The following is a 17864-nucleotide window of genomic DNA, read 5'->3' as shown; positions in this document are numbered from 1 at the left end:
TATCGATACGAATGTAACATGATCCCACTTTACTAAAATTTTCTTACGTAAGAATCACAAACAATGGCCAAAGTCGTAGTATGAATAGTGTAAAAAACAAATTGTGCGATATTTCCGGAACGGATAAAGTATTATAATCTTAAACTTTATACTCACTCTATATTAAAACCCGAGTCATTTTCGGAAAAAAAAAACATAGGATTATGATGCCACCAATATAATAATCGGAAAAAAAATATTACCAAAAAAGATCTTAAATAGAAATTAAAAAATTAGAAAAAAAACAAAAAAAAATAATCAGTAATTATTCGTTATTTTTATTTCTAAAGGAAATTATGTAATTGTGTTTTAATAAGAAAAATTAGTACATCATATTAAGATTGATTTCGCCCGAAAATGATCCGGGATTGTAATTTAAAGTTGACATGTGAGTTTAAGATTGTAATTTACAAGGTTGATGTTATAATTGGCAAAAAAACAACTTTACTAGGTGGCCATATTTGGCAATTTTCCTTTTTATTTGATATTTACCACAATTTAAGTTTCAGGGTTTTTTTTTCCCTTTACTACCGAGTACCTTAAAAAATATAATTTTATATTTACCTCCTTAAATTTATGAAATGTTTTATATTCATCCCCTCCTCACAAACTTCATCCAAATTTTTTTCTATATACCCCCTACTTAACAAACTTTTTTTTAATTGCACCAAGTTATAGCCTTGGAATATAGCCCTGTTTAGTTCACCTTATTTCTTCTGATCTGATTGGATCTGATCTGGTCTGATCTGATCTGAACTTATTTTTTATGATCTGATCTGACCTGAACTTATTTTTTCTGATCTGATCTGGTCTGATCTGGGCTGATCTGATCTGATCCGATCTTGTCTGATCTGGTCTGGTCTGATATGATCTGATCTGATAAGATCTGGTCTGATCTGATTCTTCAAAATTAAGTTTAAACAAAAATCTATATTTATTAATATTAAACGACTTACGTGTAAAATAAATGTTCCACAAATTTACAATATTGTTAATATTTATTTGACTTTGCTCATGATTTAACTATTCCTTATATTATATAGACCTAGACATGATCTAGATAGATCGGTTATGATCTAGACATATAAGTTCTGATCTGGATATGATCTGTGCAGATCCATTTTAATCTGGACATGATTTGTACGATCAGTAATGATCTGGACATGATCTGTACATGACCAGTTCTGAGTTGGACATGATCTGTACAATTTAGTTCTGATCTGGACATGATCTGTACAGACTAATTCTGATCTGGACATGATATGTACAGATCAATTCTGATCTGGACATGATCAGTACATATCAGTTCTGATCTAGACATGATATGTACATATCAGTTTTGATCTGGACATGATTTGTACAGATCAGTTCTGATTTGGTCATGATCTGTACAGACCAGTTCTGATCTTGTCATGATTTGTAAAAATCAATTCTGATATGGACATGATCTTTGCGGATCAATTCTGATCTGAACATAATCTGTACATAGTCGATATCTAGACCAATTATAATATGGACATATCGATTCTGATCTGGACATGATCTGTACAAATCGGTTTTGATCTGAACATATTGGTTCTGTAAAGATCGATTCTGATGTAGACAAGATCTTTGCATATTTGAACATTATCTGGATATGATCTGTACAGATCAGTTATGATCTGGATATTATCTTATCCTATCAGTTCTGGTCTAGATACATAATGGTTCTGATCTATAAAAATCAGTTCTGATATGGACATGACCTGATCATATCGTTTCTGATCTGGACTTAATGGTTTTAATTTGAACATGATGAATTTGAATGTTTTGTTTATGTTTTTTATGCCTTAAGTAATACTTCCTCCATTCTTTTTTAAATGACACAATTGTACTTTTGGCACTATTCATATAATATACTTTGACCATCAATTGTGATTTATACTCCCTCTGTCCCTTAATACTCGCACCGTTTTGACTTTTTGCACTATTCACATAATTCACTTTGGTCCTATTTTATTTCCAGTATATAAAAAAAATGTTAGTATATAATATAGTGTTGGCTTCATCTTAATATATATTTTCAAAATATTAAAAATTTTATAAGTTTTTATAATATGTAGTTAAAGATATTGGTGGTCAAAGTTTTATATCGGCATGCGTGTCCAGTCAAAACGGTGCGAGCATTAAGGGACGGAGGGAGTACTTAACAAAAAATATAGTCATGTGGGGTCTTGTTATAATCGTCTCATCCTATAGTTTTATAATATCAAACTTTTATAATTTTTAACCACTGATAATAAAAGGTATTAATGGTTGAAATATTACATTGGCAAACGTGACAAAAAAAATTGTGTCATTTAATAAAGAATGGAGGAAGTAGATTTTAATTGCACCGATAACAACATTCTTTTTTATTAAAGCAATAATAGTAATAAAATATTAAATATAATAACCATGATATTAATAATAATAATAATAATAATAATAATAATAATAATAATAATAATAATAATCTGGTCTTATCTGATCTGGTCTGATCTGAACTTATTTTTTCTAATCTGATCTGGTCTGGTCTGATCTGATTAATTTTGAAATAAGTAATAAGGCCCTGAAATAAGGTGAACTAAACAGGGCCTATGTCTGGCAATAACTTGTTAATGGTCCTCTCAACATACTAGCAACTTCAATAAGGAATGGTCCCAATTCATGATGAGTGTGATCATCAATAGTCTCCAATATAATTTTCAAAGAGAGCCTAAGTTTTTAGAGATGGTCGTGTGTCGGGTCGGGCTTTGGGCCGATCCCACGGGTCGTGGGCCTAATCGGGCCGGGCCTATACCATGTCCATGTTGTATCGTGTAGGGCCGAGCCGAAAAGTTCAAAACATGGCTCAGGCCCATGGGTCGGACCGTCGTGCCTGAGCCTAATTTTACTAAATTAGCGTGTTTTGTCGTGCTTTTTCTAAAAAATTAAGGCCCAAGCCCGACCCACAACTTCGTACCCGTGTCGGGTCATGCTTTTTTCGTGCTCGTAATGGGTCGGGCTTTTTTCGTGTCTGGTCGGGTCGGGCTGTGGGCCGTCCGGCCCACAACCATCTTTCCATTCCAATTTTGTTCAGCTTAGAGTCTAGCTCTGGCCATAAACATCCCATTTCTCATTACAAACAACTCTGCCGCAAGTGATGAAATTGCATTGTACTTCCTCCATTCTTTATTAAATGACACAATTTTTTTTGTCACGTTTGCCAATGTAATATTTCAACCATTAATACCTTTTATTATCAATGGTTAAAAATTATAAAAGTTTGATATTATATAACTATAGGATGAGACGATTATAACAAGACCCCACATGACTATATTTTTTGTTAAGTATAAATCACAATTGATGGTCAAAGTATATTATATGAATAGTGCCAAAAGTACAATTGTGTCATTTAAAAAAGAATGGAGGAAATATTTGCTTGAAAATCCTATAAACCAATAGAGCCAACATGCAACTAAAAAAGTTATTTTCCATGCCATACATCTAGAGAAATTGTAATTAATTAATTAATTAATCCATTAAAAAAGGGTGATGATTAAAAGAGGGGAAATTTTGAGACGTTGTAAAATGTAATTCAAAATAATACTAGACTCACAAGTCACAACCGTCACTAAATTGGCGATGCCCCTGAATACGAACCACATTGAGAGCAAGTAGAAGAAATTAAAGGAATAAAATTGAAGGTTTTAACAGCAACAAAAAGAATCTCACGAATACAATTCTATAACAACATCTTATACTTAAAGGGAGTTTTAATATGCCAAAAGACTTTTTCTTGTTTATTGTAATAATTCCATTAATGTGAAAACGTAGTTACTGTTGGAAATAATGCAAAGAAAGTATTTTACCATTTGTGAAAATATCCCACATTGATAGAAATTAAATGTATGGTTTTCAAGGAAAGTATTTAAAGTAAAGGGGATTGTCCCACATGGGAAGAAAATGAATTCTTCCTTTTGTTTAAATATAGGGAATGAATGTTTATACTTTGAAGTGCTCCCCTAGTGGTTTGGGCTAGAAAGGGAATCCCCACACGTGCGTCGCCGCCGTTCGGCCGGTTCATGGCACGTGGCACGTTGTGGTAGGGCCTCCTTTTTGGGCCATGTCGTAACTGACGGTCCAGTTATTATGAGATCGTTCAGTTACGTAGCCCATTCCGTAACGGTCGCATTAATTCCGTTCCTTGATTTTTCGCTTCCGTTTTAATTCCCAAATCAATTCTGATTTTCAGTTTAATTGGCAGTTAATTGCATGATCAATTCTTATTGGCAGTTACAAGTGTTTAATTGCCCAATTTAATTCTAATTTCGGTTACAAACCTTTGCTTGCTTTATAATCAGTTTTGGGGAATCAGTTTTTTATACACCGAAAAATTCCAACTCTCTTCTCCTATTCTTCTGAGCATATTATGAGTTCCTAGTTCGTTTTATTCGAGTGCATGTTAAAACGAATTGCTGTGTAAAATCTTGGGGGCCAACGCCTATTACGATTGCACCATAGTCGGGGCGAATTTTGCTTCTAAGACAGTGTTTGCATAACACGTCACAGCTTTATATACATCAAATATTCGGCCCACATTTCATTTACATTTTCGGATTTTACAGTATTCTTTCCTACAGTTACTTGTATTATTTGTAAGTTATAACTGTCCAATCATATATGGGGCACAATATATTTTGGAACAAGCTAGAGTAAACAAAAAGGAAAACATACACAAAATAATAAAGCGTAAAAGTGAGAAAAGTATCGCGAAATAGTGTATTATATATATAATCATCATCATGAATTCATGATTAAAGTTAAACTTTGCATCTTACCTTGTCCACGTACCGAAAATGGCTTACATATCCAAATGTTGTTCATCATTCGATAAGAAAGTCACTACCAAAAATGGCTTAGGCTGCTAATACGATGTGTTTGTTAGGTCGATGTAAACAAAGTTATGACAAAAATTAAGGATCGAGAAGTGAAAAACTTAATACTTATTCAGCTTTTAGTGGCTTTTTAGTTTGTGTGCAAGTGTTGCAAGAGGTGCTAATGACCTATCTAGTTTGTTTTCTTTTGTTTTAGTTATAGATCTAATGTGTAAACTTTGTTGTAAATTAAGCATCTGTAAGGGTAAAAAAAAACTTGTTCATATTTTTTTTTTGAGTCACTAAAACAAAACAAATTGTAGATAGGCTGATATGGATTCGAACCATCTTTTTTATCCGAATGAGCCACAACAAACAATGCAAATTATAAATAGAGGATTCAAACCTGAAATCTATCATACACAAACCATATGTTTTAACTACTAGACCAAGACTTTGTTGGTTAGGATTTGAATCGATCTATAAGACCTATCAATATATCATACATAAGTCTTCGACCCCAAACGGATTCATTGCAACTGTCCAAAACTCCAAACAAACAGAACCAAACATTAAACAACAAAAGTAGATGCACCTTCAAATTAACTACTCGTGATTCCTGATAAAGCAATAAATCGTCATTATTGAATATTGAAAAGTGGACATTCACATCATTAGCAACAATTTTCCATCCGATAATTACTTCTATTGTTAATGATTACACCACTTACTCACACACTCACCTCTTTATGCCAAAATCAAATTTTCCAATTACAGTATAGTCATTTCCGATTTAAGCATCCAAAACCTAGAAGATCTTTACACAGATCTCTTCACATAAATACAGTTACCACTTTGTGAAGTGTGTGTGAGTCTGTGACTTCACAGTGGAATGAATGATTAAAATAAATAATGGACCAATATCATTATGTCAAACACTATCTCTAAGCCTATCAACAAAATGACAACAGAATTTCACATGCATTCTTTACCATCTAATCTCTTTGTCGAGCCAGAACCAGAACGAGAACGAGTACGAGTACGAGCCTATTGTTATTGTTTTTGTACTATCTTTGTCATCGTAGATTCGTATAGATCTTATTTAGGACAAACAATCCGGCACCGAGAGAGTCACTCTTGTTTAGTAAGATCATTTTAATTTACACAGTTGGTAAGTTACTCCATCCGTCCCATAATTATAGTCCCATTTGACAAAATATACGGGTTTTAAGAAAAATAGAATATAATACATAAAAAAGTGGAATAAAGTACAAATGATGATTGAGTTGTATGGAAAAGTGGAATAAAGTACATGTGAAAAATAATATAGTACATAGGAAAGTGGAATATAGTACATGGTTGAGATTTTTCAATACATTTTTAATTAATATAGTACTTGAGAAAGTGAGGACCTTAGTAGCCAAAATGAGAAACAAAACTATAATTTTGGGACGCCCAATTTAGAAAACATGACTATAATTTTGAGACGGAGTGAGTATATCACTAGTTAAGAAAAAAATTGACTAGAAAAGCCAATAAACGAGACATAAAACTTTCATATCAAATCAAACCAGCAAAATTCATACCAGACTGCATCAGATCGGAACAAAAACTAGAAAAATCAAACTAGACCGTATCATATGAAGACAACAAAACAGTCACATTAAACATCAAACTTTTTCTTTTACTTTGGCGTGTAAGTACTAATGTAACTACTCCAACGGGGACCGACTAGGCGACCGTGATTGAATCAATTGGTAAGCGAGTTATTAGCGTTACCCCAACAAAAAAAAACAAATAATTTGGGTATGTAACAAATGTGCCAATCTTATCATTCTATTAATTCCGTAATTACACAATAAACAACTAATAATGTACACTTAGTACACGACCTGACAATCCTGAATCACCTAATAATTTATAATTTTATCCGTCGGAGAGGAGAACTGCGGCGGACGACGACGGAGGAGAATAGAGGAGATCATAAGGGGCCCATAGACTGTCCAAAGGACAAGGGCGATTAGAATCAATCCGAAGCCAAGGTTTACCCTTGCCACTCCAATGTAGCAAGCTAACAGGGCCTGGGTGCAAATCTCTACACAACCCTCTAATATTATCACCACCTAAACCATGTTGATTCCATCTGTGCTCTATTTTCTGCACTTCACCCCCGAAAACCAGCAAAAATGGTGGTAATGAACCCAGCTGGTATATACGGTGTCGTTTTTGCAATCTCATCCAATGTTCTAATTTCGATGTGTACCCTCCTTTTCTCCATTTGTTTACATCGATTACCATCACCCCTGTGTTGAAGTAGCAGGGAATTTTCTCTCTCTTCAGGAAGGTTTTTGAGAGTTCTGAGGTGGTCCAGAATTTTGGGGTGAAATAGCTGGTGAAGTTTGCGTGGCAGTATTCGGGAGCCCCGAGGACGTGGCCGCCGAGGTTGATGTTCCAGAGATTGGCGACGTCGTCGACCACGATGAGATCGGAATCGAGATAGATCACGCGGGAGACGGAGGGAGGGAGGAGCTCGGCGAGGTAGATGCGCGCGTAGTTGAGGGGCTGGTCGAGGGCGCGGCGGATGGAGGTGGAGATTTTACCGCGGACGAGGAGAGGGTCGAAGTGGAGGAGAGAGACGGAGAGGGAAGGGAAGGTGGTGGTGATCGTGCGATTAAGGTCTTGGAAGTGTCGGGAGGAGGTTAAAAAATGGAAGGCGATGTTTTCCGGGCAGGTGGAGTGGCGGAGGACTGAGAATATCGCGGCGATTGAGCCACGGAGGTAGGTTGTGTCAAGAGTCATTGCGATGTGGATTGTTGACCCTGGCGATCCCGCAATGGCGCAGTTTCCGCCATTGCGGAACGCCGGGGCTTCGCGGAATCGAGGGATTTCGGTTGCGAAAGCGGCGGCGATGAGGAGGAATAGTGAGAGTGTTAGTGTTAGTGGGGGTGGGAGTGGCATTGGTGTGGTGGTTTGTGACTTTGTGGTGGCAATAGAGGAGTGTGTTATTGGGAAATGGGGAGGAGATTTTGGTGGGATGGGGTTTGTCTTGGTTGGGTGTATTTTTTTTATTTATTATGTGGGAGAGATAATGAATAAAATAGGTGGAAAAGTGGGGTCCATGGAGTGATATTGTTGTGGGATAAACAAATGGAGCAATGCCAGCCTGGAAAGATGGGCCACTTTAAATTTTTTCAAGGTAGGAAAGGCGTTTGAATTAATGAGGAAAAGCTCGAGTGTTAAAATTTTAAATTTGTCTTAAGATCCGTGATTGAAAACAAAATTGAGATGCAAATTTAGTTTGAATTCGGTAAGTGGTGGAGTTTGTATAAGATCCGACAAATCCTATTCGAATTAGGTTATTGTTGCTAGCCAATCAACTACTCCAATAGATTAAACACAAATTATCTTATACTATGTACAATGAAATGTCATATTTAGTTTATAAGACTGTGTAATGTACGGGCAGAGTGGTACATAATACACTATCACATAGGCGGGAGCCGGGAGAGATACCAATTCAATCCAAATAGTGGCGAAGCTGCAATTAATTGGGTGGTTGTTTGACCACCAATTTATCAGAAAAAAACACGTTTACACCTTGTATTTACTAGAAAAGGTAATTAATACGGATTAGATAAATATTTTATTAACATACCGACACCCTCGATTTAAAAATTCTAGATCCGACATTGAGTCCAAATTTGATTTGCGTCCGAATTTTATAGGAGGTGAAAGTTATAAGACCTGACTCGAATCCGATTACCATTATATTGTCAGCTCATGAACAACTCGTAGTAGCTTAGAATTACATTATCCCCATTCTATAAGCAAGCTCCTTAAACGCTTTGACTCTTTGGTGTCCCTATTAAATGTTTCACACTCCCTTCGTATTTAATTAAAATAATCGGTTGTATTTAATTAAAAGCTACACCTTCTATAATCAGCCGTATTTAATTAAAAGATACACTTTTCTTTTTTGGCATGTAATGCCACTTCCAATTATATTATTTTTCTATCTTCTTGTGGTCTCACACTTACATCATATTTCTACTCGAGTACAATAAATAATTCACTCACTATCTTACTTTCATCTTATGTTTTTTTATAAATTCAACTCACTCTCATAAATCTGCGTGTCGGTCAAAGTGTATATTTTAATTGAATACGGAGAGAGTATCTATTATACCCTTACTAACATGTTGTATTTGTTCAAATGAAAAAAGAAAATCATTTGTTTCTAGGAAAAAAAGTTATTTTAGAACAAAAGTATAAATTGCAATAATATTTATAAAATGTCACTCACGATTGCGCGCATAAACACTAGTAATGTATAAAGGTCACCATATATAACCTTTTAAAAAATTATCTACTATAAACTAATCTCTAAATACTCCCCCGTCTCATTTTAATTGCATTATTTGACCAAATTTCGTGAGCTTATTTTAGTTAAAGTGGGGCAAGTAAAATGAATAGGGGGAGTATAAAATTAATTAAACAAGTTAGAAGTTATAAAAAAAAAATAAAGTTAACTCGATGAGCAATAAATGTATTTGGACCAATTTTCTTTTATATCTACTTTGATCAGATTGAAAAACTTTTGAAGATCAGATTGAGGGAGTTAAAACCCAATAGAACCGAATAACGTTGAATTATTTAATTTCGATCTCAAAAGCCATGTTCAAGGACATAGTAGAAACTGCGAATCAACTTTTAGATCAACTTAATTGATTTTCATTGCATTGTGAAAAATATCAATCCCAAGCCTTATGGCCCCAAAAACATAATGCTCATTTTTTTCCCCTTTTCTTTTCTTTCTTTTAAAAAAATAAATAAATTTGGAGCTCTATAGATCCAACTACCAAAATCCAAATTGAATCGGATTAGATTGAATAAACCAAATTCAAACAGAACATGGAATAAAGAACCTTTCCTATGGCTTTCTCAATTTTGAAGTTCCCGTTTTACCTTAAACCACAAATTACAAATAATAAAAATTTTAAATAGATTAAATTAATGGTAGATCTTGCTATAATAATATATTAATATTTTTTTGAGGATATACTATATTAATTTGAGTAACACTAGACCGGTCAAAATCGACCCGAATCGAAAATACTGGGTCTTGAACGAAATTTTGTGACCCGTAATCCGATTTTATCCGAACTAAAATAGCCCGAAAAGTTATCTGTCAAATCGGACGAAACCCCCCTTTTGACCCGGACGATTGAAAAACGTTATATTTATAGTAATAAATGTGATTATGAGCAAATTTAAGCATAATAAAGACGTTCTTGTTACTATTGTTAGGTGTAATATGATTTTGATTTGAATTATCACCGTTTTAGGGTTGAATTTGACTAAATATATAAGCCTGTGTATAGGATTTTGTTAATTTGTACGCGTATTTTGTATATTACTAAGATACGTATTTTAAAATCCTCTCAACCCGTTGGATCGACCCGAACCCGAAAGTTTTGGGTATTGAACAAGCATTCGTAAACCCAAACCCAAAAGTGACCGACCTGAATTAACCCGAACCCGAAAGTAACCTGATCCGACCGACCTTTGACAGGTCAAAGTGACACTATCTCTATTCAGAAAACTCTCATGAGATTGAGTTTTGTTGGCGTCCATCGATATTTTATATGAGAAACTGAAAAGACGAATTGACGAGCAATATTTTATTTTATTTTTATAATTTTAAGTGTTAAAATTATCCGAATCCAATTTAGGCTGATCCGTTCCGAAATACAATAATCTGACATAAAAAGGATAATATAATCCGAGTCGGAAACCGAGTTAAAAAATCAGAGTTCGAATCGAGGCGAATCAAATACGGAGTTCATAAAGTCCAACCCAATCCGGCCCGACCCGTTAACCTCCCTGACATACGAGTTTGGGTCCCGAGACTCCCGAGTCCCGACACTAGGGATGTCAATGAGCCGATACGCTCGTGAACAACTCGTGAACAAGCTCGGTCAAAGCTCGGTCAAAGCTCGTTCAATAAATAAATAAACGAGCTTGAACAAAAATTTTAAGCTCGTTTAATAAATGATACTAGCTCGAACAGCCTAGTGTTCGGCTCGTTTAGGCTCGCGAACAACTCGTTCATGTTCGTTTCCAAGCTCGTCCGTGTTCGTTTATAAGCTCGTTTAAAAGCTTGTTCAAGCTCGTTTATATTAAATTTCTAAAAAAAAACATGACAAATTTTTATTCATAAGTAAATATAAGTTGCAATTATTTTGTTAGATTTTGATTTTTAGGAGATTATAATTTATAAAATAGTATTAGTTAGTATACTGTGCTAGCTAACTTTTTATTTGGGTATGGTTATGTTTTTATAATTTTTTAAAATAATATTTCATTTATTAATATGATCATTTAAATTCGATCTTGCTTGTTTATTAAGGCTTGTTTGTTAAAAGCTCGTTTATTAACGCTCGTTTGTTAATAGCTCGGCTCGGATCAAGCTTGAACTTAAACAAGCTACTCGTGAGCTAAGCTCGAACAACGAAAAACTTAAATGAGCCAAGCTCGAACAAGGAAAATGAAAGCTCGGTTAAGCTCGGCTCGAGCTCGAGCTCGGAAATTTCTTATCAAGCCTAGCTCGAACATCCAAATACTCGGCTCGGCTCGGCTCGTTGACATCCCTACCCGACACGTTAACCTTTCTGACATACGAGTTTGGGCCCCGACCCGTTAATCTCCCCGACATACGAGTTTGGGCCGCTTCTATTTGGCCTTGTTGCTACTTGCTAGAAAGCTAGGAATTCGGTAAAGCTTGCTTAACTCCCAAAACATTTCAGTATTCCACTATACCCAGAAACTGAACTATCTGCAATTCGTCATCACCAATTCACCAATTCTCGCTACCAGAAACATGGAAGCTTGTACGAGGTTGATCGTCGGATATACTTCCTCATCTCTATCAGCTTGCTCAATTTCAACCGTAAATCGTAAGTTACAATCTTTTTATTTCATTATTTTGTTGTTTTGTTTGAAATAGTGATTATGCCTCGTAATTTCCTGTTCCGTATGAAATCCCCAATTAAGATTGTAGGTTTGAAGTCGTAAACATCACTACTTAATAATTTATTGCTGGAATTATTACATAATTTATAATACTAACAAAACTTGAACTGGGGTTTTATTATTTACTCTTTTACTGTATACTCCGAAATTGATTGTTTGATTCCCAGAAAATTCTAGGAAATTGCTTATTTCATAATTACTAGTTGTATTATGTGAGAGGATTCCTCTGTATTCGAAGCAAAAATAGGTGAATTAAGATAGAGACAAGAATTTACCCCTTTTTACTGGGTAGGGCGAGTGGGTTGGCAACTTCGCATTAGGGATAACACTAGTTGGATGTTATAAGTCGTACTGCTGTGATTAATAGTAAATGTTTTGTACACCAGATGAACCACATAATTAGCGATTTTGTGCAACTCACTCACAACCCCTAAATAGTAAATACAATCCGGGATTGAAAGACGGTAATCCCCTGAATGAGTATAAAAATGGAAAGGGTACAAACAGTTGTAACATGGACATCTCGGAAAAAAGAAAAAGTTTGGTTTTAATTTTTTTTTTTTTAGTTGAGATTTGCCTAGTTATGTTTTAGGATGATTTACTACCTTGTTTGGGTTCAGTTACATGTCTTTAAGTTGGCAATTAAGTGTAATTTAGTAACTGAATTTCTCCTTAGAACAGTTTTGTTATGACCAATTATGAAATGATCCGAAGTTTCCGAACAGAACGGTTTGGTTATGACCAATTATGAAATGATATTTGTGTGAGAGTGTTGCTTGAATGTTATTGTTGCTGTGAATGTTATACTCGTATTTGGCATAACCGATGAAATTTATATGGCGGATGAGCGGTGACTACTCCTTAATGCCCTCATCTGCGGATGCCAAAGCAGACTACTCAACCAGCCGCACCCATGTTCAATTACTGTCTAGAGCCTACGTTATAATGTGATTGGAGCTCTTTCATCTTGTATGGTGTACTCCTCCTCGGCTTCTTATACATAGTCACTATGTTTTCCGAGCTTATGAAAATATAGGGTCTAATATGATTTCATTAAGATAAGCTTTGTAACCGTGATATATTGCCTTTTGAAATGAGTTCCCTCCGTCCTTAAATAATTGGCTATATTTCTAATTTTCTATTTTGGATTGTCCCAAAAGAATAGTCCATTTATCAAGTTTAGTTTGGATGAGAGAACTTGAAGTTTGTCCATATTATCTTCAATGATAGCCTTATGGAAATATCACCTTGTGCTTATTGGCAAGGTAAAGATGTAAAAACTAATATTGAGAAGGAAAATTATGGTATTTCTTCCCCAATCCTTAAAAATGACATTCAGTAAGATGTGTCGCATTACATAGGGATGGAGGGAGTAATATATTTTGTGAATGTCTAATTGTCAATATAAATAGCCTATAAGACTGTTCTTTGAGAACAAAGTGTGTTTTTAAGTGCGGATGCAAAAAGTCCTTGGAACTGTGTTAAAATCTGTATCAAGGAAATGAAAATGAGAAAGTAAACATGGAAATGCTGTATTGCTATTTGTAAAATGCACTTCATATGGAATACGCTGATGTACAAAAACTAGTTATATAATTACCATATATACAACTATATAAGTTTAGTGGTTTTAGAAATTAGTAACAAGCTGATTATTGTAAATTATTGTGGTCTTGAAAGTTTAGCTACTTAAATAGAGCTTGGTGCAAGGAACTTAGTTTAAAAAGGCGCAAGGAGCACTAAGGCGCACAAGGGTCATGGAGCCTAGGCGCAAGGCTCAGGCGCGCGCCTTTTGGATACAAGGCGCACATAATTTTCTAATAAACCTTAAAATTCGGTATAGAAAAAAATTAACACAATTTATACTCAAAACAACATATTTCTATTGGAGTGCCATATTTTCTTGCCGGTTCAGAAGCATTGCGTGATCCCGTCGATGGAGTGCCAAAATTAGAACCTTCCATGGTAATTACAAGCTGGATATATGAAAATTAACTCATATTATGTTACTTCCACTACCCAAAAAGCTAAGGTTGTAGAGATATGATTGTTGATAGGTCACATGGGGTGTGCTTATATCATTAAAAAAGAAAAAAAATGTAAATAAAAGATCCATGTCATCTTATTGCGCCTGAAGATTGAAGGCGCACAAGGCGCTGCGCCTTGCGCCTTACCTAAGGCGCACGAAGGCGTGCGCCTGGTTGACATCAGTGAGCCTGGAGAGCTCAAGGCGCCGAAGGCTGAGCCTAGGTGAGCCTTGGGCGTGCTTTTTTAAACTAAGGCAAGGAAATGGAAAAGAGAGGATATTTTTTGGTGAGTTGGTCCATAGTTCATGTTAATTAAATCATTTTTACCTTCTATTCTTCTAATTGGTTGAAAAGATTGCTCTAGATACATCTTGTTTGTAATTCAGACTACATATTGTGGGCAAAAGAAAAAAATAAAAGGAATTAATTCTAGATGAAACTTACGAATACATATTAGCTTTGAAACATTTAATAGTAGATTAGTGTAACATATTACTCTTATATAATACATATGCATTCAATAGAAAAGTTTTGTAACTTTGATCACCCCCAGATAAAAAGGAAAAAGGGAGAATCCGGGTTTGGTAATAAATGATTTTTAGACTGAAAAGGACGCAATCGCCTGAGATTTCTACCCGAAATTCTCCCCCAGGAAAGTTCCAGGAAACTTCAGTTTTATCTATACTAGTCTTCTAAAGCCTAGTAGTTTGTAACAAATGTAACAGCCCAAGTGATTATACTGCTTGCCTCATTGTCCAAAATAAATAAATCTGTTAGCCTAATATTTACGTAGCGTAAGTGTGTAGGGTAATCAGAGAAATGGGTTCCAATGAGGCATGCGATTTAGAAAATGGGATCGTCAATGACTCAAGCAACGAGCCTAAACCTATCAAGACGGCACATAGTTTGTCATCTTCATTGCTTAGGAAAAAGTCTGATGTGGTCCTGGGGTTGAACATCAGGTCTTCGTTGGCTAGGAGGATTCTGAGAAATCTTCAAGAGGTTATCTTTGGAACCAGGATTTGTATTCTCTTTTTGGCCATCCCCTTGTCTATTGTGGCTAAATATCAAAATTTCGGAAGAGTAAGTACAATTTCTTTGGTAGATGTTAGACAAAAGTTTGGATTATGCAAAAGGCAACCTGTTTTTTTGTACAATTTTACGGCTATTAGTGACCGATTTCTTTGTTGATTGATGTAGGCTTTCCACTAACTTTTTATTAAAATGTAATTTTTTGCGATTTTGCATCTACAGCCCTGGGTCTTCGCTTTGAGTTTAATCGGGCTTGCCCCTTTAGCGGAGAGAGTTAGCTTTCTTACCGAGTATGTTACTACTTAATTTGATTGAACGTATGTTTCAATATGCTATAAATGTAGATACTTGATAACTTAATGTGATTGACTTTTCCCTCTTTGTCTCCTTTTGCATGTCAAATCCAAGGCAAATTGCATACTATACTGGCCCAACAGGTACGATTGCACTGCTTACCAGTTACCAATTGGTATTCATCCTATATTTGGTTATATCCTGAAGTGATCAGTTAATAAAGTTGGGAAATTTGCAGTTGGTGGGCTTCTAAATGCAACTTGTGGGAATGCAACAGAACTCATAATAGCTATATTCGCTCTCTGCCAAGGGAAGATAGCCGTGCTGAAGTATTCCCTTCTGGGATCAGTTCTTTCTAACCTTCTTCTAGTTCTCGGTTCTTCTCTATTTTGTGGTGGCTTGGCCAACCTTAGCAAGGAGCAAAAATTTGACAGGGTAATTCGTTGAAATTCATTGGTTTTGACTGATTTAGCATGATGCATTTGTCTGCTATACCATAAAAAATTACATTCATGCGTTTTCACATCTTCTCACCACGAAATGGTTTTTATGATTATACTTCTCCTTTTCTGATGACAGAGTCAAGCTGATGTGAATATACTTCTTCTCTTGCTTGGAGTTTTTTGTCATTCGCTGCCATTATTTTCCCAATATACCGTGGAGACTGCAGGGAGGACATCCTCTGCTAGCTCCGTACTCTTGCTATCAAGAGTGAGCAGCATTGTCCTGCTCGTGGCTTATATTGCATATATGTTCTTTCAACTGAAGACCCACCAACAATTGTTTGATTCCGGAGAGGTGATTTAAGAATTTGTACTTGATAATGTAAATGTTTGTACAAAAACTCCAGGTTCCTAGCATGTGATATCTACCCCTAAAAGAGTACAACAAATGTACAAGAAGGCACCTAACAGCTATTGGATACTGCCCTTCTTTCATGTTTCAATGAAATCCTTTGGTTTGAGACTAAATACAAGAGATTTGTTGCACTTCTCAATGCTGACGTATCAACTCGAACATATGCAGGAACCTGATGAAAATGGTGAAGATGAACATGCAGTGATTGGATTTTGGAGTGCATTTAGCTGGTTGGTAGGCATGACAGCAGTGATAGCTTTGCTCTCGGAATATGTTGTTGGCACAATTGAGGTACATATGCATATGAAGCTACTCCAAAACTTCCTCTTGCATTCATATTCTATATATTACGTACAAGTTTTTTTTCATACAGTACAATTCTTGACATCAAATTTATTGAAACAGGCTGCTTCCATTTCTTGGGGAATCCCCATTAGTTTTCTGAGCATAATTTTGCTTCCTATAGTTGGAAATGCGGCAGAACATGCGGGTTCAATTATATTTGCTTACAAGAACAAGCTGGTATGATCCTAGCTGAGTGGTTTAATTTTCTCTTGAAAATCGTGATATGTTCTAGTACTTGCATCATAAATTTGGTAGCTAAGTGCTTTTTTCCATGGATTTACTAACAGGACATATCTCTGGGTGTCGCCTTGGGATCTGCCACTCAAATTTCAATATTTTTGGTAACACTCAGGACATTGATATGAATGAAAACCATATGCTTTCTTTTTCATTTCATTTCTAAATTGGTAAATAAGGTCCTAACACAAAAATCTCTTGCTACAGGTTCCCTTGTGTGTAATTGTCGCATGGATAATGCATATCAAGATGGATCTCAGCCTTAGCATCCTGGAAACCGGTTCTTTGGCAGTTTCCGTACTCATTGTAGCCTTTACTTTGCAGGTTTGTTATCAATTTTGATCGTTCTATTTCATATATTCAATATACGTCTCTCTTTTATTTGCTCCAAAAAGTTGGCTTTAGCTAAGACATTGTTACTATTAAACAGGACGGATCATCACATTACATGAAAGGGGGTGTTCTTCTCTTTGTCTACATGGTTATTGCCACAAGCTTTTTGGTCCTTCCGTCTCAAACCGGTAAGTTCATTACAAAAGTCCACAAAATTTTAGAGGGGCAAGAGACAAGCAACCAATATTAAAAGTTAGAAAATAAAAAAATATTTATAATTACAGAGTATATATTTTTTTAAATCATTTTTATCATATCCCAGTCACTTAATTTAAATGGCCACATTTGGAAAATTGAATAATAAAACGCGTATATTATTAGACATAGTTGTAAGCACTGATACGCTCTATAAAATGTGTGCTAGATCAAGCAAATCTCATTGGATCTCGACTTGAATCACCAGTTGGATATTCTGCTGCCTGAATTGTCAACTCTCATGCCTCAAAAATAAAGATAATCCTTGTAAATTTTTTAATTCATGTGGAGGAGAAATCGAATCGGAGAAATCTTTGTGTAGATATTCATGTGTGCCAACTAAATATGAGTTGCAAGATTTTGTGATCTATCTGATGATAAAACTGTGATTCTGCTGGTATATGTTGAATGGTATCAAATAAGTATTGATTCTGTGAGTATATATATTGGTTATTGAAGAAGTCTTTTAAGCCCTTGTTTGGTAGTTGTCTTTTTGCTAGCTTTGGTTTCTTTTTTTTTCTTTGATTCAGTG

At 35.4% G+C, this 17864-nt stretch overlaps 2 protein-coding genes across 4 annotated transcripts; one reads left to right on the top strand and one right to left on the bottom strand.

Moving 5' to 3' along the window:
• Nucleotides 1-6728: 6728 nt before the first annotated feature.
• LOC110803024 (probable galacturonosyltransferase-like 3) lies at nt 6729-7988 on the bottom strand. The gene has a single exon (XM_022008481.2). The coding sequence runs from the start codon at nt 7875-7877 to the stop codon at nt 6846-6848; it is 1032 nt and encodes a 343-aa protein (XP_021864173.1). The 5' UTR covers nt 7878-7988; the 3' UTR covers nt 6729-6845.
• Nucleotides 7989-11705: 3717 nt separating this feature from the next.
• Nucleotides 11706-17805, top strand: LOC110803030 (vacuolar cation/proton exchanger 3). 3 transcript variants are annotated; one of them, XM_022008490.2, is made up of 12 exons: nt 11706-11875; nt 14778-15061; nt 15233-15300; nt 15419-15447; nt 15543-15739; nt 15884-16102; nt 16331-16453; nt 16568-16684; nt 16795-16848; nt 16952-17068; nt 17175-17265; nt 17502-17805. In XM_022008490.2, the coding sequence occupies exons 1-12, from the start codon at nt 11800-11802 to the stop codon at nt 17558-17560; spliced, it is 1434 nt and encodes a 477-aa protein (XP_021864182.2). In that variant the 5' UTR covers nt 11706-11799; the 3' UTR covers nt 17561-17805. The 3 variants fall into 3 exon arrangements, with proteins under 3 accessions (XP_021864182.2, XP_021864183.2, XP_021864185.2); XM_022008491.2 differs by having other exon boundaries at nt 11718-11875; nt 14772-15061; XM_022008493.2 differs by having other exon boundaries at nt 11723-11875; nt 14785-15061.
• Nucleotides 17806-17864: the final 59 nt, after the last annotated feature.

The sequence above is a fragment of the Spinacia oleracea genome, chromosome 1 (genome assembly GCF_020520425.1).
Source record: "Spinacia oleracea cultivar Varoflay chromosome 1, BTI_SOV_V1, whole genome shotgun sequence".
Taxonomy (NCBI): domain Eukaryota; kingdom Viridiplantae; phylum Streptophyta; class Magnoliopsida; order Caryophyllales; family Amaranthaceae; genus Spinacia; species Spinacia oleracea.
The sequence above is the reverse complement of the archived record's forward strand: the minus strand, read 5'-3'. Positions and strand labels throughout refer to the sequence as shown.

What these genes read in the sequence shown, in the direction of transcription:
- LOC110803024 (XM_022008481.2), bottom strand. Translation starts at nt 7,877, where the DNA reads ATGCCACTCCCACCCCCACTAACACTAACACTCTCACTATTCCTCCTC.
- LOC110803030 (XM_022008490.2), top strand. Translation starts at nt 11,800, where the DNA reads ATGGAAGCTTGTACGAGGTTGATCGTCGGATATACTTCCTCATCTCTA. An exon ending in AGGAGCAAAAATTTGACAGG is followed by an intron (nt 15,740 to 15,883) that starts GTAATTCGTTGA and finishes TTCTGATGACAG; the next exon opens with AGTCAAGCTGATGTGAATAT. An exon ending in CTCAAATTTCAATATTTTTG is followed by an intron (nt 16,849 to 16,951) that starts GTAACACTCAGG and finishes CTCTTGCTACAG; the next exon opens with GTTCCCTTGTGTGTAATTGT.